General features: G+C 38.3%; 1 protein-coding gene across 3 annotated transcripts in view; it reads left to right on the top strand.

The window, feature by feature from the left end:
• The window catches only part of DOP1B (DOP1 leucine zipper like protein B), a 56,443-nt gene that overhangs the window by 7,940 nt on the left and 24,035 nt on the right, over positions 1–24,468 (top strand). For 2 of the 3 annotated variants that reach the window (XM_057410062.1, XM_057410061.1), the window contains exons 2-13: positions 1,762–1,936; positions 13,092–13,273; positions 13,358–13,528; positions 16,381–16,570; positions 17,076–17,174; positions 17,915–18,038; positions 18,754–18,854; positions 19,309–19,423; positions 21,793–21,913; positions 22,419–22,538; positions 23,131–23,236; positions 23,762–23,953. In XM_057410062.1, the coding sequence (XP_057266045.1) occupies positions 1,799–1,936; positions 13,092–13,273; positions 13,358–13,528; positions 16,381–16,570; positions 17,076–17,174; positions 17,915–18,038; positions 18,754–18,854; positions 19,309–19,423; positions 21,793–21,913; positions 22,419–22,538; positions 23,131–23,236; positions 23,762–23,953 (1,659 nt within the window). In that variant the 5' untranslated portion in view covers positions 1,762–1,798. Of the gene's footprint in view, positions 1–1,761; positions 1,937–13,091; positions 13,274–13,357; positions 13,529–16,380; positions 16,571–17,075; positions 17,175–17,914; positions 18,039–18,753; positions 18,855–19,308; positions 19,424–21,792; positions 21,914–22,418; positions 22,539–23,130; positions 23,237–23,761; positions 23,954–24,468 lie in introns of those variants that run through there. The other variant, XM_057410063.1, reaches the window with a different exon arrangement.

The raw sequence follows: 24,468 nt of genomic DNA, 5'->3' as shown, positions 1-24,468 counted from the left end.
TTAGAGGTGAAGGAATTTGATGTGTTCTGCCAGCAAAACGGCTGCTGGGTTCTAAATGATCTGGACAAATCTCTTATTTATGAAAGTGGCAGCACTCTTGACTTGGCAGAGAAATGCTAGAATGCTTTCTAGCTCATACTTTGTTCAGAGGAGTATGAATACAATCCAGTAGCCCAATGATTAAGGTACTTACATGAGATGAGGGAAATAGGGTTCAATTTATTGCCATGGCAGGGCAATATATCAGTGTCTATATCAGATTACTCACAATTTGTGCTGACATTATATTGCAAGTTTGCCGCTCTGTTAGGTTTTAAGGTAGAGTTGATATTGTCTTTTTAAATCTTGTTGGAGCAAGAGTAGCAATATGCCTGATGAATGTTATACCCTGCATGGATTTTCTACTCTCTCTGCTATGAAAAGCACTGCATACACCCTGGTGAAAACATAAAATTAAATCTTTACTGTAGCAAAACAAACAAGCAAAACCAACCAACCCAAACCAGCCCTGATGACATTGTGTGATAGTACTTTTATGTTTTTCCATAGACGTGGATCTAGGTTGGATGACAGAGCAATTGCATTTGCAGAGGTTGAATTCTGCTGTTGGGGAGTGCAAACCTGTATTTAATCCTGCGTTTAAAATCCTTTCTCATTTTTGGGTGTATCCAGCAGTTTTTGGTTTTGAGAGTTTACTACCATTGATGGAGCTATTATTGTTTATTAAAGATTATTTATTAAAGATTGTATTATTTACAACAATAGACAGTTATTGATCTCATTTTTTTTAACGCTCTGAGAGATGACCTGCTTTGAAAGAATGTAGAGACAGCTTAGGTTTATTTTTGTGTCCTAACAGTAGGAAATTGAATGAAGATGTCTTTCAGAAACATTATAAAATGTTTTGTTATGGGACTTGGCTTTCTCTTCTTTATCAGTCATGGAGCACAAATTGACCTAAGTCTGGCATTCCTAAACCTAAGCATCTATTATCTTTTTATATTAGCTAACAGGAGAACTAGTGTCATAGAGTGAAAATAAGACTTTTCAGTGCATAAAATCCAATCACGCTTGTTTCCAGTTGTTCTAAACCAGATGTGTTTGAGGTTTTTAATCTAAATGCATTACAGAATGTGAGAAAATCAGGTCTGGATAACTTTTTTATCCTCCATAAATATATATGGGTACTCTTTGGTAAAATAAAGGAAAATCAGAATGCATGTGGTGATGCTGGCACAATACCTTAGTCTTGTACTTCAGCAGCTGCTGTTGCCAAGTTGACATGCAGAGCTCGGAGAGCTCCTTCTGCTGTTGGCTGAGAAGTCCTTTAACGGAATTCCTTTTGGAAAGTTGTATTTTGATATGAAATGTTTCACATTCCAGAGCTACTGGTAACCTTTCAAATCACAGATGACAGGTTATGAAAACTACTTGTTTCTCCCTATCTCCTTGTCAGTACTTTGACTGTCTAGAGTGAGACTTCATATTCCTTCTCATTGTTACTGTGTGAGAGATCCACATGCATGGAAGGAAAAAACATGTTTCATAAAAAGGAAAATGTGACTGCAAAACTTCTAAAACAGACAGTGGGGAGTTGGAGTCATGTGTGTTAAATTATTTTTAACATTGTGTTGAAACTTGATCAGGTGCCCTGTTTATTGTGGTCCATCACAGCTTCTACATATTTACTATCCTACAGTACTTTAGGTTTGCCAGAATTTAAAAGTGGGTTATCTTTTTGTAACTGTGTACATGTTTTAGCTTATCAGGCAATTCCACCTTGCTATGAGAACCAAAGATGGATCCGGAAGAGCAGGAGTTACTTGGTGATTACAGATACAGAAATTATTCTTCATCAATTGAGAAAGCTTTGAGAAACTTTGAATCGTCAAGTGAATGGGCAGATCTTATATCTTCCCTTGGCAAACTCAATAAGGTACAGTGTCATAGGGGTATTTTTCATTTGTTTATGATCTTTGTATTGTTATTAACTTTATAGTACTTAGCAAAACTGAAAAATCATTCTGCTAAGTCTGTGTCTTTTGTATAAATGTGAGAATTTCTGGTAAAACCAACAGAGGTTTCCTTCAAATGGTATTTGTTTCCTTTTTACAGCTAAGTTAATTTAGTTTTTGCAGCAAAAGAGCACTTAAGGATGCTGGTTACTCACTCTACAGCAGCTAGAAAAGAACAGGAGGTCACAAGTTTTAGAATATATTGAGTCAAAGTTTATATTTAAAGATCACATTTACTTGACCATGCCCTTCCTTTGTATTTGGGGGAACAATTGATTTGTGACTGGTGTTGTCTTTTGTGTGACCATGGAAAACATGCTGAATAATGGAAGAAAGAAAAAGACTTTTAAGGGAAAACACTTAGGAAGTGTCCTCTGTCCTGCCCAAGAAACAAGTTATATGGTTTTGTGTCCTATAATGCTCTGTCTGAGTCTGCGTGGGGAAAGAGTAGTTACAGTCATTAAGGAAACGGGTGGGAGGAGTCAAGTCCCGCAGAATTCATAAGGAAACATCTGTTGTTACCAGATAGATGCCTCACATGATTTTGCTGTTGCTGTTTGCCTTGGTTCTACAGAGTGTTTAAACAGGAGAGTCATAGATTTTATGGAGTCGTAGAATATCTCAAGTTGGAAGGGACCCATAAAAGCCATCTAGTCCAACTCACTACCTAAAACTAAACCATATGACTAAGAGTGTCATCCAGGCACTCCCTGAACTCTGACAGGCTTGGTCCCATGACCATTTCCATGAGAAGCCTGTTCCAGTGGCCATCCATCCTCTCTGTACAGAACCTTTACCTAATGTCCAATTTGAACTTCCCCTGATGCAACTTCATTCCATTTCCTTGTGTCCTATTGTTGGTCACCAGAGAGAGGAGATTAGCACCTCCTCCTCCTCCTCCACTGCCCCCCTAGAGGATGTAGACTGCATTGAGGGCACCTATCAGCTTACTCTTCTCCAAACTGAAAACAAGTAACCTCAGCCACTCCTTGTAAGTCTTGCCCTCAAGACCTTTTGCCATCTTGGTCATCCTTCTCCAAACACACTGATAGTTTGATGTCCTTCTTACATTGATGCGCCCAAAACTGCACACAGTGCTCAAGATAGGGATGTGTAGAGTTGGGTAGTCTCCTCCCTCAACCAGCTAGCTATGCTGTGCTTGATGTACCCCAGGACACAGTCAGCCCCTTTTGGCTGCCAGGGCACACTGTTGACTCATATTGAACTTACCATCAACACAAACCGCCACACCTCTCTCAGTAGGGCTGGCTTTCCAGCTTCTCATCCCCAAATTTGTATGCATTACCAGGATTACCTTGTCTCAGGTAGAAAATCTTGGTCCTGTTAAATTTCATATGGTTGGAGATTGCCCAGCTCTCTGGTCTATATCTTTCTGTAAGGCCTCTCTACCCTTGAGGGAATCCACAGGTCCTCCTAGTTTGGTATCATCAGCAAGTTTACTTAATGTACACTGAATTCCTGCATCCAGATCATTTATAAAAACGTTAAAGAGCACTGGCCCTAAAACTGAGCCCTGGGGAACTGACTAGCTGCCAGCCTGATGTAACCTCATTTACTATAACCCTCTGAGTGCGACCCATCAGCCAATTGCTCAGCCAGCATATTATGGACTTGTCTAGCTGTGTCCTGGGCAGTTTATGCAGAAGGATACTGTGAGAGACTCGATTGAAACTTTGCTAAAATGTGAAACCCCCACACCTATTGGCTTCCTTTGGTCAACTAGATAGGTGACCTTGTCATAAACAGAAATTAAGTTGGTGACCTACCCCTCATGAACCCATGCTGGCTATGCCCAATGACTGTGTTGTCTCTCAAATGTTTTTCAGTAACTTCCAGAATAACTTTCTTCATTACTTTAGCAGGTGCTGAAGTGAAACTGACAGGCTTGTATTACCAGGGTCTTCCTTCCTACCCTTCTTGACAATTGAGAAAACATTTGCCAAATTAAGGGTAGCCATGTTCTTTCCTCTTCAGAGGAGAGAAGCTAAATATCACTCTGGCAATAGGATTTATGTATTTCTGCCTTCACTGTTTCATCATGATTCCTGCTGAGTCACTAAGGCGAGTTAGAGGCCTTCAGAATGCTGCTCCCAAAAGGGAAAATAAGAAATAAGATTAATGAGAGATTTCCTACCTTTGGCGGGAGGTAGACTTTGATCTTTTATCTTGACCTAGATGAACGCACTGAACTGATTAACACCCATCTGAAACTCTTATTCAGGTACAGAAATGCTAAAATATGTAGCAGCATAGTAGAAGCCAAACGAAAGAGCTTTTAGCTGTTACACCAGTCCATCTGCTGTGGTATTTATAGACTTAATCATTTTAGGAGCTTAAGTATTGGTAGAGCAAATCATTCACGGTGTTTATCTGCTTCTGTCTGTTATCTGAACATAAGGATATGTCAGGGGAGTATGCTGCCAAAAGGAAGATTGTGAATTAGATGTCAGTATCTATTCTCATAACTGCTATGATTATTTGGTTTCTTACATCCTAAACCATAAATATTGTTGTTGAGTTCTGTTAGTGTTGCGGGGAGGGGGACGTGTTTCTAACATAAGAGCCTTATTTCTATTACAGTCAGTTCTGAGAATGGGTAGGAGGGAGGAAATCAAGAGTATCTCAATGATAAAAATGTTTCTAAAAACCGCACATGGTTATATTCAGGAATCTGGGTGTGAGTAACTGGTGTTCAGTGATGCCTATTAAGCAAATGTGAAAATGCTGAAAGAGGATGTGTAAGTCAAGGCATTTCAGAAGTACTTTCATGCTTCGAGAGTATTGCTTACTTTAATCGTGGGTGTTCTCGCTTATATAGGTCTGATATTTTCTGAGGCTTTCTCTCCTGTATGAAGGCTTCAACAACACTTCGCGCTATTGAATCCAACAAGTTTAATACACACACACACTTATTTCTATAGAAGCTTGGTGGCATTACCCTTTCAATACAAGGTCTGGAGGAAGCAGCACAGGCTTTTGCTACTTAAGAGAAGAATAATGGAGGGAGCTGATCCAGATCCCTTTGGCCTTGGCTGAAACAAGTGATCTTGGAGCTCTTGCTGCTGTTGCTCATGGTGAAAAGAGACAACTCTACTACTTCTTTCCACTGTTAATTAGCTGCCAAGGTTAAACTGAAAGGTTTTTTTTCAGTTTTTCTTGTGCTTCTGTGGTTCTAGAACCATAGAAGAACCTGGTCCTATGCTTCCCTAGAACCAGGGAAGCAACAGAGAAACTGGTTGACTTTAATCTGAATGGGCAGCCAAACCGGTCAGTTTGCAGAGCTATAAACAGTGGTTTTTTGTCACTTAAGGGAGATGAGTCTTATCTAACTTCACATGACTTCAGTGTAGACAGCTTCACCCTGAATCAGTTTTAGACAGGGACAGAAATAAGTGGGGGGAAGGAGGGGGGGGGGTTGTGTGTGTGATTGTTGGTTGTTTTTTTTTTGTTTTGTAGCTCGTCTCTTGCTATATAAAGTAGGTCAGATGAATGCTGTCCTAAAATTGCTTGTGTTCCTCACTGGTTTTATAGGAAGCCTGAGGTGAGTTACTATTGTTTTGTCCATGTTGTTTAGCTGACCTAGGCTTCTAAGGCTAGGTAAGGTGAACCTCTGCTGCAGTGTTCTGAACAGAACTGCAGGTACCAAGTGTGAACATGAGTGAAGAATGGAGAGTTGGCAGAATTTACTAACTTACACTACGCCCCAAGTTGTAAGGGAAAGATTCTGGGGGGGGTTAATTTAAATAGTGCGTATTATGCATCATGGTGAAGGCAAAACAGTGGAAAGTAATGCTTGCAAATATTTGCAGGAGAATTCAGACAGATGCAACTGGGTAGATTAAACAGGCAGTAAACGTGGATGTTAATGGTTTAAAGAGAGTCTTCAGCTTTGCCCCAAAATTTACACATGTTCCACTTGTAAATATCTGTCTCTGTGTGCTTTGCTTCAGTTCAAGCTCTATTTACTGTAAACCAGTGATTAGTAGTTGCAGCATAGGCTACTACATGCTTCAGGAAGTACAATTATTGTCCTTTCAACACTGTTTTCAAATACAGCTTTGAAACATGTTTCTATTCTTTTTGCAAATCTGTGTATATTCATTGTTTGGAAAGCACCGTTTTGTGACTGGTGTTTTCAGATGTTCTTACAGACTGCTGCATTCAGAATACAGTAATTCTTCTCAATTGTCTTAGTGCTAAAATGTGATTGCACTGTTGCAGATTTTGCCAGTGTGTTCTAATGTTGTGAAAAGAAATCTCTGAGAAATCTCGTTGATAGAAAAATGCTGGGGGCAGAGGTACTGTCTTTTTAAACCTAGAAGTAACCGGTGGTTCAGCACATGTGGATTTATTGGAGGAATAGGTGCTTTTAACACAGTTTTTATATCCAAAGTACTTGTCGCTGTCTATTCAGAGTATAAACAGATATGTATATTACATAAAATACGTATAAAAGTGTTCATGTGGGAAGAACTTCAGGCAATTAAGAGGCTAAAAATATTGTGAAGTTAGGAAAATCCAAGTTCATAGCTTTCATTGGGATTTTTAATCCAGATTATAGGCATATATATTTTCAGAAATTTTAACAGTGGGTGCAGGCAGAGTAGATAAGTGGCACAGTTTGCAAAATGAAGAACTGAGCAGTAGCAAATACTGGATTTTGCAGTCTGCTTTTGTAAGAAAATTACGAGGGAAGGCTTTCAGTAAGTCTCTGAAATTTACTTATTCATAGAAGAGCACAAATCTTACTGGGTTTTTGGCAAGTGCATGTTTAAACTCCCCTGTTTCTTCATTTAATCCATATATATTAAAAAAGAAAAGAAAAAGCCAACCAATCTACCAAAAAACACCAACCTGCATCTGTTTGACAGCAATAATGGACAGGATTTTGCTGCACATATTGGCAGAAATACTTAGTTCAATAATTTTTCAACAGTTTTTGGATATCCGGTGGAATATAACTTGTACATAAGCTTCACCAGTGACTGTTGCCACTGAGCCTGGCTGGACGGCCAGCGTCCCTTTTCTGAACAAGATACTCATTTATAGTTAGAGTTCACCATGAAAGCAAATATTGTAACATTTGAGGAATCAATTGTTCCAGAGGGATTTAGTTTATGCTTACAGCATGGTTAACAGGCTCAGTAATGATAGCAATATTTGCCCTAAAAGAGCACTTCCAAACTGCTTTTTATCTTTGATCATAACACAAGTGTGTAAATGCATGGATTATAAGTTCTTACAATATTAATTTTTACTATTTAGCCTGCAGTTTTGAAGTTGCTTTTTTTTTTTTTTAATTTGACTTGCAATAGAAAATAAGTGTGTTACTTCTAGTTTCTGCAGGCTTTTCTTGATTCAGAAACCTCAAGGTGAATATAGAATCATAGAATTGTTAGGGTTGGAAAGGACCTTAAGATCATCAAGTTCCAATCCCCATACCATGGGCAGGGACACCTCCCACTAAACCATGTCACCCAAGGCTCTGTCCAGGCCGGCCCTGAACACTGCCAGGGATGGAGCATTCACAGCCTCCCTGAGCAACCCATTCCAGTGCCTCACCACGCTAACAGTAAAGAATTTCCTCCATATATCCAATCTAAACTTCCCCCATTTAAATTTTAACCCGTTAGCCCTTGTCCTGTCACTACAGTCCCTAATGAAGAGTCCTTCCCCAGCATCCCTATAGGCCCCCTTCAGATACTGGAAGGCTGCTCTTAGGTTTCCACGCAGCCTTCTCTTCTCCAGGCTGAACAGCCCCAACTTTCTCAGCCTATATCTTCATTCAGGAGGTGCTCCAGTCCCCTGATCATCCTTGTGGCCCTTCTCTGGACCTGTTCTAGCAGTTCCATGTCCTTTTTATATTGAGGACACCAGAACTGCACACAATATTCAGGTGAGGTCTCACGAGAACAGAGGGGCATGATCACCTCCTTCGACCTGCTGGTCACACTCCTTTTTGATGCAGCCCAGGATACGATTGGCTTTCTGGGCTGCAAATGCCAGCTCATGTTCATTTTCTCATTGACCAACACCCCCAAGTCCTTCTCCACAGGGCTGCTCTGAATCTCTTCTCTGCCCAATCTGTAGCTGTGCCTGGGATTGCCCTGACCCAGGTGTAGGACCTTGCACTTGGCATGGTTGAACTTCATGAGGATGGCATCAGCCCACCTCACAAGCATGTCAAGGTCCCTCTGGATGGCATTCCTTCCCTCCAGCGTATCAACTGAACCACACAGCTTGGTGTCATCAGCAAACTTGCTGAGGGCGCACTCAATCCCACTGTCCATGTCAGCAACGAAGATGTTAAACAAGACCAGTCCCAACACCAATCCCTGAGGGACACCACTTGTTACTGGTCTCCAGCCAGACACTGGGCCCATTAACCACAACTCTCTGTGTGCGGCCATCCGGCCAGTTCTTTATCCACCAAGTGGTCCATCCATCAAATTGATGTCTCTCCAATTCAGTGACAAGGATGTTGTGTGGGACAGTGTCGAACGCTTTGCACAAGTCCAGGTAGATGACATCAACTGCTCTACCCCTGTCCATCAGTTCTGTAGCCCCATCATAGAAGGCCACCAAATTGGTCAGGCAGGATTTCCCCTTAGTGAAGCCATGCTGGCTGTCACCAAGCACCTTGTTGTTTTTCATGTGCCTTAGCATGCCTTCCAGGAGAAACTGCTCCAAGATTTTGCCAGGCACAGAGGTGAGACTGACTGGTCTGTAATTCCCTGGGTCTTCCATTTTCCCCTTCTTGAAAATGGGGGTTATATTTCCCTTTTTGCAGTCGTTGTAAACTTCACCTGACTGCCATGATTTTTCAAATATTATGGACATTGGCTTAGCAACTTCATTTGCCAGCTCCTTCAGGACCCGCAGATTGATTTCATCAGGTCCCATGGACTTTTGTACATTCAGGTTTTTAAGATAATTTTGAACCTTATCCTCTCTTACAGTGGGCCTAGGGTCTTCATTCTCACAGTCCCTGTGTCTGCCTTCCAAGACTTGGGTGTTGTGGTCAGAGCCTTTGTCAGTGAAGACTGAGGCAAAGAAGTCCTTCAGAACCTCAGCCTTCTCCAAATCCTGGGTAGCCAGTTCTCAACTAAACACTATCTGTTTGGAGCAGAAGGAGAGAGAAAGACCAAAAATCAGTACAGCTGCGCAATTGTTTGTTTCAGTAGTAATACTTAATGTCACAATATGTCTGTTCTTGAGGGGAAAGAAGAGAAGGATTCTTCTGAAACATGGATTTAATGAGCATAGTCATTAATTACACCAGTTGCTTCATATGAAAACTCTGCCATGGCTTTATAACATCTTTTGGCCAAATAACAAACATAAGCGCCATTTACCTTCTGTTGAAGGCAAGCCTCATATCTCTGAGAAGAGCGAAAGCCTTGTCTTCTAATTGCTTTATGGAACTTCACCACACCCGATGCGCAAATTCAGTGTGCTGAACGAGGGATATTTTATACATCTTCCTCCCCACCCCCTTTTTTTAATATAACTCCAGCTCCTTGTTTACAATTTTCTCACAACCATGTCTGAACTTCATGCTGCTATATGTAGGGAATCTGTTTAGATTTTTTTTTTTTTTTGAACTTGGATAATTAATTGGAGGAAAATGGAATCACAGGCTCTCCTTCTTCCCTTCTCCTCCCAACCAGTGTTGTCTAAAACATGAATCATAGTATCTCCTAGTTGCATAGAATCTTATGAATATATATATGTATGTGCTTTATTTTCTGGAATTCTGGTTATATAAATAAAAATATTTACTTGATTTGGTTTTGGTTTTTTTTTAATGTCTAGGCAAATTGTTACAACATCTTTAGTGGTGCTATAAAGCAGTGCAGAATGACTTAAACCAGTAATGTGGAAATGCAAATACTCCTCTGTGTGTCTGTGTTTGTTTTGTTTTAAGGCATATGTATATACTGCTGTAAAGAACAGTCTTCCCTTTCTATCCTTTAAAGCCCACATTCAAATAAAACCTGAGCATGCTTATGCATTAGAAAAGTTTTGGTGTGTATAATGTGTTTTCTAGTCAGTCATAAAGAAAAAATCTGTAAAAAGTTGAAAACTAAACATGCACCTGGACACAAGTTATTACTTCACATGTCTCATTTTTTCTTGACTTACTGATTAAAGTTTTTATTCTAAAAGCCAGTGGTAGGTCAAGTACTTCTTGGGTTTCTGAGATTGTTCATTTCTCATTGCTCTGTGAAAATCAAACCCTGGGATTATATATTAAGTGTGGAGTACTTGCTTGCAGTTCAGGCTTCTTAAGCCAAACCTTTCTAGCAGTTCCAGTGACATTTAACACTTCTGCCACTGTAATTGCTCATGTGGAAATCAGTTGGAGACATGAAGGGAAAGCAGATCATGAATGGGCTTCAGCCTATCAAAGACAATCAAATTAAGCTTACAAGAATCTTTAAAAGAGTGGGTGAATAATAAATATGGAAACCTAGAGTTGTCCATCTGTGGTCATTTGTGCTGGATTCTGAATGTGGAAGCAATGGTTTGGGATGGGATCTTCGTCTGCATGCAGTGCCAATGATACCAGCCTTGCTACCAGAACATTAACTACCTGTAGCAGCTGAAATTATGGCGGCATTTCAGCAGTCCTGTATCTCACAGGCAAGTGATTCCCTTTTTCAGTTGTTTGAGCTCAGCTTGATTTACAAATCAAGCTTGATTTAAAAAATCAAGCTTAGCTTTGCCTGTCAGCTCACAGAAACTAATTAGCAATTTTAAATATGTATATTATCATGTCACTCTTATTTCAACTAACAGTTTTAGATCAGCCCACTAATTAATGTCTTGCAACCCTTCCAAAATTCTTTGATCCTTGCCATTCCCAACAGAGAAGCTGTTAAGAATCTGAAAATTTACCTTTCAGCAAAGTAGCAGCCAGCCCACCCTGCTGCTGGAAAGGCTCTTGGTGCAACCGCAGTCATCTCACATTTTGCAGTGGGGTTTAAGATTCCTTGCATGTGCTGGAAGATCAGAGACAACTGTTAACTAGGAACACCCACTCTTGAGAAGAATTGTGGTTTGTGTCCAACTGTGTATTTCTTCAACCGAAGTCAGGAAAAAAAAAGATTGCATGCCTTTGAGAAGGGAGTTTCATCTCAGAATTGTTCTGATGTGATGGACTGAAACTCTCCTCAGCTTATCTGTGAGGATCATAACAAATGTCTTCAAATCTTGCTCAAATCTTGCTTCCAGTACAGAGATGTATTCCGATTCTTTAGGTGAAGCAGTATAGTTGGCACACATACATGAATGTAGTCTTGTTCTAAGGTAGTCTCACCTGGTGGAATTTGAACATGTGAAGGTTTCAGAGTTACTCAGCAGAAATACTTAAAATTGAATTATCTCTGAATATCCACTATTTGACTCCTAGTATGCCTGGAGTATTTTTTCCTGTTCTGACTAAATGTTTTGCTTGGCTATCCCTGATGTTTGGTGAAGCGGAGTTTTTCTTGACTGGTGCAGATTTGCTTGGTATCCTTAGGAAATGATATAAGTTAAATGGCTTTTTTTATGAGATGGCATTATTTCTGTAATGGATCAGGTTCTCGGTGTTATAAATAGTAAATGTTTTCATTTTCTACCTAGTTGATATTTAAATTTTAACTGATAGACTTATTAAGATGGTATTTGTTCAATCATGAGAGAAAAAATATTTACCATTAGCATACTTTCCTATAATTACCTTCTTACATATATACAGAGGGTGTAGGCAAATACATACTGACCAATATGAACAGAATGTTTCAAAGTCCAGCTTTCCTGCAGTCTTTGAAGTTCTTACAAGTATTAAGGATTTCAATCTTTACCATTGAATTAATATTACTCATGTAATATATAAGTAAATCTCTCAAATATAAGATATTAAAGGTAACTCCACATGTATAAGCTAGTTTAGTTTCATGTGTGAAATGTTGCTGTAGTCTTGGATTCTCATGTCCAACAACTGCAAAATCTTAAACAATAAGTTGCACACACCTTTGAAAGATGGTGGGTTTTCTCTCTTCCTCTTACTGCCAACGAGAGTATTCATCATTCAAGTGAATGCCACGATCATTGCTGAACTGCGTTTGTTTTTTCCTTGGAAATGAGCAAAGAAGTGCTGGTTCATTTGTCTGCTGCTTTTTCAAAACCTTTTTTCAGGCAGGATAGAAGAACCTCAAGTTTAAAACCGCTATGTAGAAGACAATGACTTAACCTTTAGGAGAGTCAAGAATCTACCTAATCCTGAAAATATCACAAATGTCAATCCACAGTGAAACATCTGTTTGCATTAGCAGGAAGCAATCAAAGGCTAAAGTGCCATTTGCTTGCAACATCTTTTTTTAATTGTCTCTGAATTGATGAGACATACTTCTTAACCTCACTGAAATGCATGCATGATTAAAGGAAAAGAGTAACCTTTCCAAAGAAGTGCTAGTTTGTTTTTTTCCAGAGACCTGGCCTGTCTGCACTACTTAGTTAACTGTTTCCTGTTGTGAAGATCTTTTACTTATATTTCTCAGTACAGTGGGTATAGTTAATAAAGCTTACTAAATGTAGCCACGCAGAACTACAAATAACTCTAAGATGCTATTGTCCCATTTAATCATGCCAGCTTTGGTCAGAAGGTTTCTTGTTTGTATTTCAGGTACAAGTGAAATTAAAATTTATGAGAAAAGGTAGTTCTTTGTTGCTTTATTCTCTGTCCTTAAAAGCTGAAATGCATTTCTTGTCACTTCCCTGGTTCCCCTGGAGGTACTATGAGGGTACCCTGTCCTGTCCTTTAACTTCCTTTTCCAGCCTATAAGCAAAGTAAGATCAGACTTTTCTAGATTGTTTATGACTGATTCCAAATGAAAACTCAATTGCAGGATTCTCCTGTTTCAGTGTAACAAAGTGCATTTATGAGAGAAAACTCTTGAATGTATTTAGCTCTTTTCAATGTGCTAGTAGGAAGCCTTTGACACAGAGTCATCATATGCATTTTCTGTTACATTATAACTACTTATTCTCATCTTCTTTCTTCCACAGGCTCTTCAGAGTAACCTGAAGTACTCTCTATTGCCAAGACGGCTGATCATCAGTAAAAGATTATCTCAGTGTTTGCATCCAGCACTACCCAGTGGAGTGCATTTAAAGGCATTAGAAACCTATGAAATAATCTTTAAAATTATTGGGACAAAATGGCTTGCCAAGGATTTATTCTTGTACAGGTAAGCTTTTCTTTAAAAGCATATGCATTTCACAGTCTATTTTAATTAACTAATATTTCTTTTGTTTGTTTGTTTTTAATAAAGCTCTGGTTTGTTCCCTCTGCTGGCAAATGCAGCAATGTCAGTGAGGCCTGTTCTCCTTGGTTTGTATGAGAAATATTTCCTTCCCCTCCAAAAGTCCCTCCTGCCTGGTCTTCAAGCCTTTGTAATTGGACTGCTGCCTGGACTGGAAGAAGGATCAGAAATTTATGATAGGTGAGAACTAATGCTAATGAAAAATAATAGCCAGTATTTTGCTTTTTTAAGGAATTCTCAAGAAAATTCTCTTAGCTCTCTAGATATAAGGCTTGATAAAAGAGCTTCTAAAGGTGGAGAAATGATGAGTCCATGAAAGATGCAGTAGATAGTGCTAAAGCAGAAAAATCTTTTCCCCCTCTGTTTTTATCTCAGGAGGAGAAGAGGAAAGGGAGGGTTAAAAATAGAAGTGCTGAGAGAAACAAAAAAAAGCTTATTTCTTAAAACTCCTCTGAACTCCTAAATAATTAACCTGAATTCCCGAACCACTGCCTTATCGATAAATTCTATTTAAATATTGTAACACAAGAGAGCAGCTGAATTTTTTCCTGTACTTCTGTATCATATATTTACCCTCAGGTTCTGAAAACACAAGCAAGAGGAAACTCTTAGAAAATCTGTTGTGGAAAAAAGTGTCTATTTCACTTTTGGGTGCCCTGGCAGTAATGACAGTGGCATTTAGTATGATAAAGTCAGGATCAGGAAGTGTGCTGACAAGAGCAACTCTACACTCATTTGTATAGTGGTTTTACTTAGCATCATAGAATCATAGAGTAGTTAGGGTTGGAAAGGACCTTAAGATAATCAAGTTCCAACCCCCACGCCATGGGCAGGGACACCTCACGCTAAACCATGCCTATGAACCTGTGGTCCACCTAGCAAATTGATGTCTCTCCAATTTAGAGACAAGGATGTCACGTGGCACAGTGTCGAGTGCTTTACACAAGTCCAGGTAGATGACATCAACTGCTCTACCCTTGTCCATCAGTTCTGTAGCCCCATCATAGAAGGCCACCAAATTGGTCAGGCAGGATTTCCCCTTAGTGAAGGCTGTCACCAAGCACCTTGTTGTTTATCATGTGCCTTAGCATGCCTTCCAGGAGAAACTGCTCCAAGATTTTGCCAGGCACAGAGGTGAGACTGACTGTTCTTCACTTACCATAACTGTTTTGTAAGATTGTTTAAGAACTTGGACACCTTAGGTTTCATCCAAATGTTTCTTTGTTTAAAGAGGTTACTTAATGTTGCAGTGGTAATGTGCTTCCTTCTGTACTACTAGTCTGGATGTATTGGCTGTTCTCTCTCCTCTTTATGGGAAAAAAAACCCGAAAACACAGAGAGAGATATGCTAGGCTGCAAAGATTACAGTGGAAAGGAGAACTAGTTCTACATCTAGTGCCTCTTTTTACAAACAAGTATTAAATTGAAGGCTCATATTAATTGGTGGAGTGGCTAAAAGTAGATTGCATGTGATCCCAACTTGGTGAATAGCATTTAGTTGCCAATTCTGGAATACCAGATCGATGGACAAGTATATACCTCTTGCATATCTCCTGCAGAAACATAAATTTTAGTATGTGCTTTTTGTCAGGCGGCTTATAAGTGATGGTGTATAGTTTTCTTTTTTCCCCTACTAGTTGCTGGGGATGTGAGGGAGAAAGGTGTTCCCTTGGAACTAAGTCTCCTGTCATCTGAAGTCTCTTTAGGGAGACTGAACCTATTTTGAAACTGCCTAAATTTGAAGCCATGAGTTAATGGGAAGTGCAGATTAACTTCCAACATCTGAGTTGTGTTTTTTATGCCTTTTCCCCTATTGTTAATGGCACTGTTTTCCTCTTTACTTTGAACAGACAGCACCACAGACAGGAACTGACTGTATGTTTCCCTGTGAAAGATTCATGATAAAATTAATATATAATTTTGTGAAATATAAATTTACATGAGAAAGTCTTTAGTTTACTTATCATAATGATTCTGGAGCAGGAAAGGTAGATCAAGATGTCTTCTCAGAACATGTGTCAGGTTAATTTTAAATTTGACTTAACAAGAGGCTTTCCACTGAAAGTTTTCAGAATCTTCAACACTGAGGACTAACAGTAATACATCATGTGCTGTTCCTGAAAGTGGTGGAAGTACTAGCTCGGGTCATGCTTCAGCCTGGACACTATTCCCTTCTTAGACATATGCATATGCATGAGTTTGCACACACACCTACACGAAATATAAAAGGAAATTGGCTTGAGGGCTACTTCATAAAGAAATGGAAAAGAACATCACATTGCAAGGGGTGGGGGATGGTGGTGTACCCTCTTCTGTGCTGGACATCTTCCTCTTTTCTCACTTCTACATTCGTCATGTGAGGTTTTAATTCCTACATTATAGTAAATATTGTGATTTAACCACTGGAGTACTGACAGAGTGGCAAAAGCAGAAAATGTGGCTTCAGTCACAGGACCTCCAATGTGATTACTTGTAAACTAATTTCAATATACATTCCATATTTATTATATATAAGTATATATATATATTTCATATCTATTACCAGTAAACTAATTTCAGTATGTGTGCAGTAGCTGACTGTGTTATTTTATCTCATGTTTTTCTTCATACAGTTACTTACAGATTAAGCCCATTCATTTTTAAGCACAAATTTGTAGGGTATCTTCCAGATCCCAGATTGATTAAATTGGCTTCCAGAATCTTGCACCATCTTAAATTATTTCCAGTTCATTATTGCACACCTCTACAGTAATTTGGTCAGAGCTAAATGCTTGCAGGTAATTACTGGCAAAGTTTCTAAAGTATCCACAGAAGCTTTGTCTCAATAAGTGTGCACAGTGACAAAAGATTTTTTACTGGTTTTGTATAATTAGATGCAGACATCTTCATGTGAAATGGGAAATACTGATAATACAAGATGAGAAAAACAAATAAATGATGTCAATATTAATTCTGTGTATAATTGCCTTTTTATGATACCAAACTGATCTAACAAAAATCTGTTTTCCCATGCAAACTATATTTCCGTACAGAACAGATGCTCTGCTTTTGAAGCTCTCCTTATTGATGGGCCAGGAAGTGTTCTATGGAGCACTCTGGGGCAGTGTCCTGGTTGGCCCATCCATCAGGCTGCCTGCTTCTCTTTTTGTTGTCAGTCACATCAACAGAGAGCTGTCTGGAAAACAGCAGAAGTACATGCTTGGCACCGATTATAGGCTCACAGTAAGTTCATTGAGCTCCTCATAGAACAGTTTTATCTACCACAATACAAGCATACTAGCAAATTATGCCTTCTCTGTATTAAATTTGAATAACCTGCTCTTAACGTTTTGGAGGGAGAGAAAGAGAGGCTGAAAGGTCCACACTTCAGAATTGCTTTATATTGTTACTTCATGGGAGCATCTTTTCTGAAACATAGGAGAGACTCTCCCATACAGATTTTGGTTAGCCTGTAGAATGTAAGTCTTCTGAAGCTTCTGTAGTTTTTGGTAATCGGTACTGCATACAACCTTAAAAGACTGTGTTTCAATTCCGAAGATAAACCTGACATTTATTCTCTACCTGTTCTTTTTTTTAACCCACTTTGTGGGTAGGAGTTAAATGGCTTCTTACAAAAAACAGTGCTCACATGTAGGCAAGTTTTCTTTCTTTCTTTCTTATGATTATTAGCAGTGATTGCACTTCAGGTGCTATCATGAAGTAAACTCTGTTGTGCTTTCTTTAACAGATAAAGTCTTTGTGTGTATCAGTATTGGATTCAAATGTCCTTGTGCAAAGAAACACTCTAGAAGTGATTCTCTTCTTCTTTCCATTTTCTACAGCTTTGGTAAGAGGACTGTTTTAGTATAGTCGCATGCACACTTTGTGTAAGAAAGTGTCTGCTGTGAAACCAATCCAGCTTCTACCTCTGTCATTGCCAAAAGTCTGAATTTTGTACCTTCAAAGTCATCAAACAGATACTGCAGTTTCTTGTTCCTGCATCAGTTTTAATAGTAGAGGAGACTCTGCTGCTTCTCAGACTCATGCTTTCACAGTGATTATTGCATGATATTTGGAATGTTCTTGAAGTATTCAGGCCTGAGAAAAGGCATGTGCAAAAAATATCAAGCTTCTTTTCAACTAGGATTTCAGCATTTAGAACTGTCTGTGCTAAGCGAAGATACTTCTGTTAAAGACTAGAGAGAAAATATTGCTTGAAACTAGAGTTGTTCTCCATCATTTTCTAATTTACCTGGTAGTATAGCCAGTGTTTTGAAAGTAGCAAGTAATTTTAGGCATGCAGTTATAACATAATGAAGTCTTTAGTACTTTTAGCTTAACTTGTAGCTCTATACCTTAAATATGAATATTATCACAATTGAATCAGATGCCCTTTCTTGAGATTTTTTCTCTACAGAATATTTTGTTGTTGACACTTTGTTGCTTTTTTTGTTGTTGTTTTTTTTTCCCAAAGCATTAATATCACCTGTTAAAAAAAAAACAACAAAACACCCAAACCAACTCATTACCTCTTTGACTTGTTTCAGTGTTCATAAGCAGCTGAAATGCCTTTGTTTTTCATCCTAGGACTGCAATGAAAGCACTATTCTATTGCACAGGACTGATTTAGTCTATATTCTGTCAGCTGCTACACAAACATTGTTGAGAAGAGACATGTCACTCAATAGAAGATTATATGCATGGTTGCTAGGTACTGTACAATATACAGTGATATCAAATATTCTGAATACCTAAGAGGAAAAAAAAGTCAGTGCTTAAAATTGCAATACACCTTTTCAGCAGTTAATGAATGATGATAAAATAAAGTGTTGTTTAGTTGCCATTTATTAAGTATCTGATTAGTAAAATTAAGCATTTATTTGGCAAATAAGTCTACTCTTCACAGATTAATTCGTTTCGCTGTCCTGAATCACAGGGTATCTGATTATTTCTAGTCTCTAGTCAATTTATTCTGAAGTGATTCATTGGACTAAGAAGAGTGGGTGCTATTTTAACCTTGCTTTTCTGGAAGTAATAGTCTATTAATTCCCCCATGGGCTTAATTGTAAAGGAGAGGCTATAAGAGAGCTAAAGCTTCTCCTCATCTGCCTCTTTTTAGCATGAAGATGCTAAAAGTGATCAGGGCAAGAGCTGCAGCCAAGTAGCTGTATGAAGGCATTCCTTGCTAACCCCATGTGTGGACCAGGCCTTGGTTTTCATTTATGTCCAGTATAGCACATCAGGATACCTCAAGCTGTGATATGTGGGTTGTCTTTGGGAAGTATGTGAGTTTGTTTCAAGCAAAGTGTTGAAACAACAGAGGTTAAATATGCGGTATAATTTCAGTATTTGTATAAATGGCATCTGTGTAGTGCTCTGTACTGTAGCGTTTCTGTGTACTCCTGATGCCTCTGTTTATCTTGTAGGCTCTGATATTAAAGGTGGTACTTTTGCTCCAGACTCAACAACTTCAGAAGACCATGCTATTTATTTCTTTGGAAAATACTCTAAAGATCTTTTAGTTGAGGTTGGTGTTTGCTGCATACAGATGTATTTGTGATCCTCTCAAATGTTAGTGCAAACTGAATCTAGAATTGTTCACTGTGCTCCTTGGTTTGTCCTTCACTTTCTGTCCCTATAGATAGTGCCATTTTGGTGGTTGTATTTTCATCTACCTGGATGCCTGCTCTGCTGTATTTATCCAAATATTGGATGCGCTTATAATACAAATGGAATCTAACAAAACCAAAATGTAGCATCTTTGATGAACTGCCTGAATTATTTAAAAATGCTTCTCTGAATAACAACAGCTCTTGAGTACAGATGATGAAAAGATGTCATTGATTTGTTTACCCTTAATGGAAAATTGAAATTCAATTGTAGTCGGTACAAAACAAAATCAAATTTAGAAACACTTCAGGTATTAGTAAAATAGCAGTCTCTCTTCTCTCCATAACAATTTGATGTTTTCTTTTTACTAGAGTTTGATTGAAATTTTACAGCAGAAATTCCCAGAGCCTGATACAGAGGAACAGCATCAAGCTTATTTGAAACCCTTCCGCATCCTAGTTAGTCTCCTTGACAAACCTGAAATAGGTAATGTAGCTTGTCACTTCTCTTATGACTGCTAATGCCTGTTAGAACTTGGCTGTCAGTTGCCTTTGACAGCAGGATTTAAGACACACCCTGCACAGTTCTTCCTAATTCTGAATATGCATGCATTGTTTATTAGTGTGCAGGGAGCTGTGTTCCCTGCCTTGGACCTCATTCAGAATGGTGCTTTGGAGCAAGCATCCCCTCCAGGTTACCTCTGGCTCTTCTGCAGAGCACTCCATTGTAGGATGGATTTATCCTAGGGAGGATAACACTCTTCTGTGCCCATAATTGCAATTTGGGGGACCTGTTAAAAAGAACTACTTCTGCCCTAGTCTCAATATTTTACTCAATTCATTCCTTGGAGCTTATTTTCTAAAAACACTGTTAGACCTCTTTTTGTTCTGTCTTATAAAGAGGCTCCTTTGCAGAAAACTGCTGCTTTTGCCTGGGTGTTTCCAGTGCTTGATTGTGCTTGCAGGACTCCCTAGATGCATGCATCAGACTCTCATGACTCTGTTGCTTTTCCAGACAGTGTAGTCCCACAGCAACTAGTGTGTGATGGTACTGCTGCCAGAGTGGACAGTACCACTTACCTGCAGGTATTCCAACTGGAAATAACCTGTTATGTGTGTGAGGAGGTAGGGATACCTCTTTCAGTGGCACTGCTTGCTAGTGCTAGCCTGATGCTGCTGTGGGAGCTATAGTTTTAGACCTTATGACTGAGCTATGAAGAATTTTCTCCTCTTCCCTGTCACATGTCTGTCCTGTTGTGTACATGAAGTTGTCAGTGCCAGAAGGGTGAGGCTCTGCTGGCCCTTGTTTTAAAGGTCAAGTTCTCCTTTCTCTGTGTGAAAACTAAGCCAAAATGACTTGACAGAGTTTTAGGATTTAATAGTATTCTGTAAGAGCTGTGTATGTGCGGACAAGTCTTTGAAATTATGTTCTAAGCATAGATTTAGAACAAAACTCATGTACTGAGACTAAACCCTTGGGTGGCAGTTTGTTTCCTAGGATCTTGTATGTGGTAGGCTTATCCTCTTTCATGGGTCAGGCAAGTACTTTTAAGCACATTTCCTGTTAAAGAATTATCAAAGCACTGCCAGGAAAAATAAGGATTCTCTATTTCTTATCTAACAAATGAATGCTACCTTAGTAGAAGCAATTGTTAGTCTGTTTGTAAGACAGTGGTGCTAATGTTTCCTTCCACTGGTTTTAGCTGTTTAAAAAACAAACAAACAAACAAACAAACAAAAAACAAACCCCAAACCCAAAATTTATTGTAATTGAAGTTTCTTTTATAGAGCACTTTTATTTCCTGACAAAAATGCTGAAGAAGACACTAGGGTTGTTGCTTTAGAAATTTATGGATTAGTTTAATTTAGAAAGTAGATGACAAATATTTTAACTGTTGTGTGTTTTATTTGGCTGACAACCAGTGTTAATCGGAACTACAAATCAGGGTTATTTAGCTGAGCTGCATTGCATAGTTTAAACTTTCTGATGCAATCAGCACACAAAATATAACTTATTAAGCCTTAAGTCAATATGACTTTCACTTCCTTTTGAAACGGATTCAGCAGCACAGCTTCTTAAAGGTAGCAAACTAAAACATAACAGGAACCTTTCACCTCACTTTTCCTTTTTAGAAGTACTCATTGGAATCCTTTTATGCCACTTTAAATGCTTCCATGTTTAGGGTATTGTACTTATTATTGGTTCACCTCCTTTATAGACAATTTCAGATAAAATAATAAAAGTGACCCTTGAAAATTAGATGCAGTTGTCCCCACACACCTAACTTTTGTACCTTACTCTTAAAACTGTGTATAAATATGCATTTTTGATCTATTTCAGCATTTAAACTGTCTCGTTTTGCTTATTTTTCCATCTTCTGTCCCTGGAAATTTAATCAAGGCTGCTATGTTAAACATATATAGGTTAATCTGATTGTTTTTCTTATGGTTACAGACATGGAGAGTATTTTTGGCGCATGAACTGCAGATTCATGGTTATGGTTGTGGCCACTTATAAATGATTGCAGTGTAGGTGTCTTACTGAAGTGACTTAAGTCTAATGTAGAACCAGTACTATGGCTTTCCAAGCATCACTTAATTAAATTTCCTAAAATGAACAACAGGTGACATTTAAGTAGAATTAATGCATGCATATATATATATATATTTAGCCACATATTTAATTTTATTGTAACTGGAAAATCTGTCGTTTTAAAAAGCATTTTTCTCCTGCTTGGGTGAATGTTTTGTTTTTTCATCTACCTACCCCTAATTTAAGTCTATACAAGTTTGCAACTGAGCTGCCTAGCAATCACTTTGGTGCAACTACCAGATTCTTTTTTCCTTCATTTGTAGGGCCACAGGTTGTTGGGGATCTCTTCCTTGAAGTTATTAGAGCCTTTTATTCCTACTGCAAGGATGCACTTGGTTCTGATCTTGAACTCAGCTACAATCAAAGTGGCAGCATACTTACAAGGTATAGCTACAACTTTTCAATTATGAACTGAAACTCTATCAGTTATATTAAACTGAATTACTAAAATCTGACCAATTTAAGGAAGGTCAGGTTGTTAAAGTGACCTTCTGTATGGAAAATCAGATTTTCTATTACTTCCTTTTTTCCCCACACACAATTGATTTCTCTTCGTTAGCAGAGAAGAAAATAAAGTACACTGCACATGATTTGCATTGATTAAACCCACTTAATATTGGCCAAAAATCAGTCTGGTGGCAGAACTCTTAGCCTTTTGATTTTCAAAGTTGAAGACTTGACTTCTTTCATCTGGGAGAAAGATGCTTAAACTCTAGCTGTTCCAGAATGACTTAGTCCTTGATCTAAACCAATCAATATCATTTAGCCTGTAGAGAAAGGGGGGGAAGTTTTCAGAACACATCAGCTAGTACTGTAATGTGCATGCTCTTGGAATCTTCACTAACATTTGTTTTTGGTTTGTTTTTTTTTTCTTTTTCCTTTCATACAGTGCAATAAAAGAGAACAAAAATGCTTCAGAAATCGTCAAGACAGTCAATTTGTTGATCACATCCTTAAGCACAGATTTTCTTTGGGATTACATGACCAAATGTTTTGAAGAATGTTTCAGGTGTTTATGTTGTCAAACAGTAGTGTTCCTCTTAGAAATGCCACTTAAGAGCTATTTGTGTAAGATAATAGTGTTTACTGAAACATTTAAATTCTGGAAGGGACAAAACGCATGTTAGAATTAGACAGGTATGCAAGTTGAATCCTAAAGTAATTAAAAATGCAAACAGGTAAATGATTAGATGTAAAGTAGCAACCTGAGAACAAAAGAAATTATTTTTAAAATGACAGAGGAGAAAAAGTTTTGGAAAGGGAGGCTGAGAGGTCTTTCTTGGAAGAACAAGTGGGTTTTCAAGAAAAATAGAGATATCTATCATTCTATTGGTTTCTAAATACAATGGAGAAGATTATACTTCAGTAAGATTGCACAGAGATTCAATCTGAAAATTAGAAGTACTGTAGTATCCCACATGCAAGCTACAATAAAGTGGTTTTGACAGAATTTTTTATCTTGCTATATTAGAAGTTCCATTTTACTTTGCTTCAAAAAGCCTGGCTGTTCAGTGTTTTGTGCTGGGTTTAGTGAAGCTTTTTATTATAATACGAATTTTGAGAAGAAAAAAGCTTACATAATAATGTTTCTCTCCATCCAGAAACAAATCCACACAGACAAGATATCTTCTTGAAAATATTAGCACTCCTCCCACAATTTCAGAGCTCTGCACGCTGTTGGTGTTTCTTCTTGATGTGATTCCTTTGGTAAGGCAACATTAAGCTGCTTTGAAGTCTTAAGAAACTTAAAATCAAATAATTCATATTGTGATTACCTAAGATGAAAATGGGCAAATTGACATATGTGTACATATGCATGCTATGCCCTGCAAAGTATAGTTTTATGTGCTGACTTATGTATGGCTACCCATGCTATTTGCCTAGCAAAATAAAAACTATTTGCATTTTAAAATATGGTGATTCTGTCAAGGGAAAGAAAAAGTGTACCTTTTGCATCTTGAGAAATAATTTCCTGGGGCTTTTGGGTCTCTTAGTAGCTGGCTAGCTATAATAAGATTTTTGGAGTATGATTTGGTGTTCATCATGTAGAATGAAGAAAGGCGGAATAGTGCTTAAGTAGGTTTGTACAGGTTAACAATTCATGAACTGACTTTATCAATCACTGACCTGTGTTGTTAGACAGCTGAATATGACAATATTGAATATAGACAGAAATATGAATATAGACAGTAATATGTGATAGCTATCTTAAATGACGTTTATTTATTTTAGGAGCTCTACTCTGAAGTGCAGACTCAGTATCTTCCACAGATGCTCAGTTATATGGTGCAGTCTCTCCTGGAAAATATGGAAGTATTAGGTTTACCAGAACTCACTCATGCCTTAAAGACCTGTTTTAAGGTGCTTAGCAAAGTGCAAATGCCTCCTTCCTACTTGGACATTGAGACAGGAAGTGGAAATGGGGTAGGTGGTTTTCAGCTACTTCTAAATGTTTGAAATTGTTAGTGACATAACATTTTAAAATGCTAATTCTCTTAACTTAAACCTGCATAATAACTGCAGCAATAAAGATTTTTGAACCTACCTTCTTTCACCCCTTCCAGAGCTATCTGCTGCCTTGTTAGACTTACTGGGTTTTAAGTTCTGACTTGTGTGAATTATTTGTGACTGTGAAGGAGTATATAGTCTTGTCTGAAACTGGAGCTATAATCTTACCTCTTCAGAAGAATGTGATCTCAATGATTTTGAAAAGTACTCAGTATAATGCAGTTGCTAAAGATTCAAGTTGCAAATCAAGCCCAGCTTTACAGCTGGTTGGGTTTGCAAGGTTTTCAATTAATATTTTAGTTTAACACAATGTGGTATTATTTGTGTGAAAAGACCATGATAGGGAGTGAGGAATAGATGGCATAAAGCAATCACACAAGCACAGCCTGCCAGAATTTTTCAGTAGAACAGATACATGCATTTGAGTAGAA

This window comes from Pezoporus wallicus, unplaced genomic scaffold (assembly GCF_028554395.1).
Source record: "Pezoporus wallicus isolate ANWC-B61680 ecotype Strahan unplaced genomic scaffold, APGP_CSIRO_Pwel_v1 contig_7011, whole genome shotgun sequence".
Classification (NCBI taxonomy): domain Eukaryota; kingdom Metazoa; phylum Chordata; class Aves; order Psittaciformes; family Psittacidae; genus Pezoporus; species Pezoporus wallicus.
Note: the sequence above shows the minus strand (reverse complement) of the source record. Positions and strands in the feature narration are given on the sequence as shown.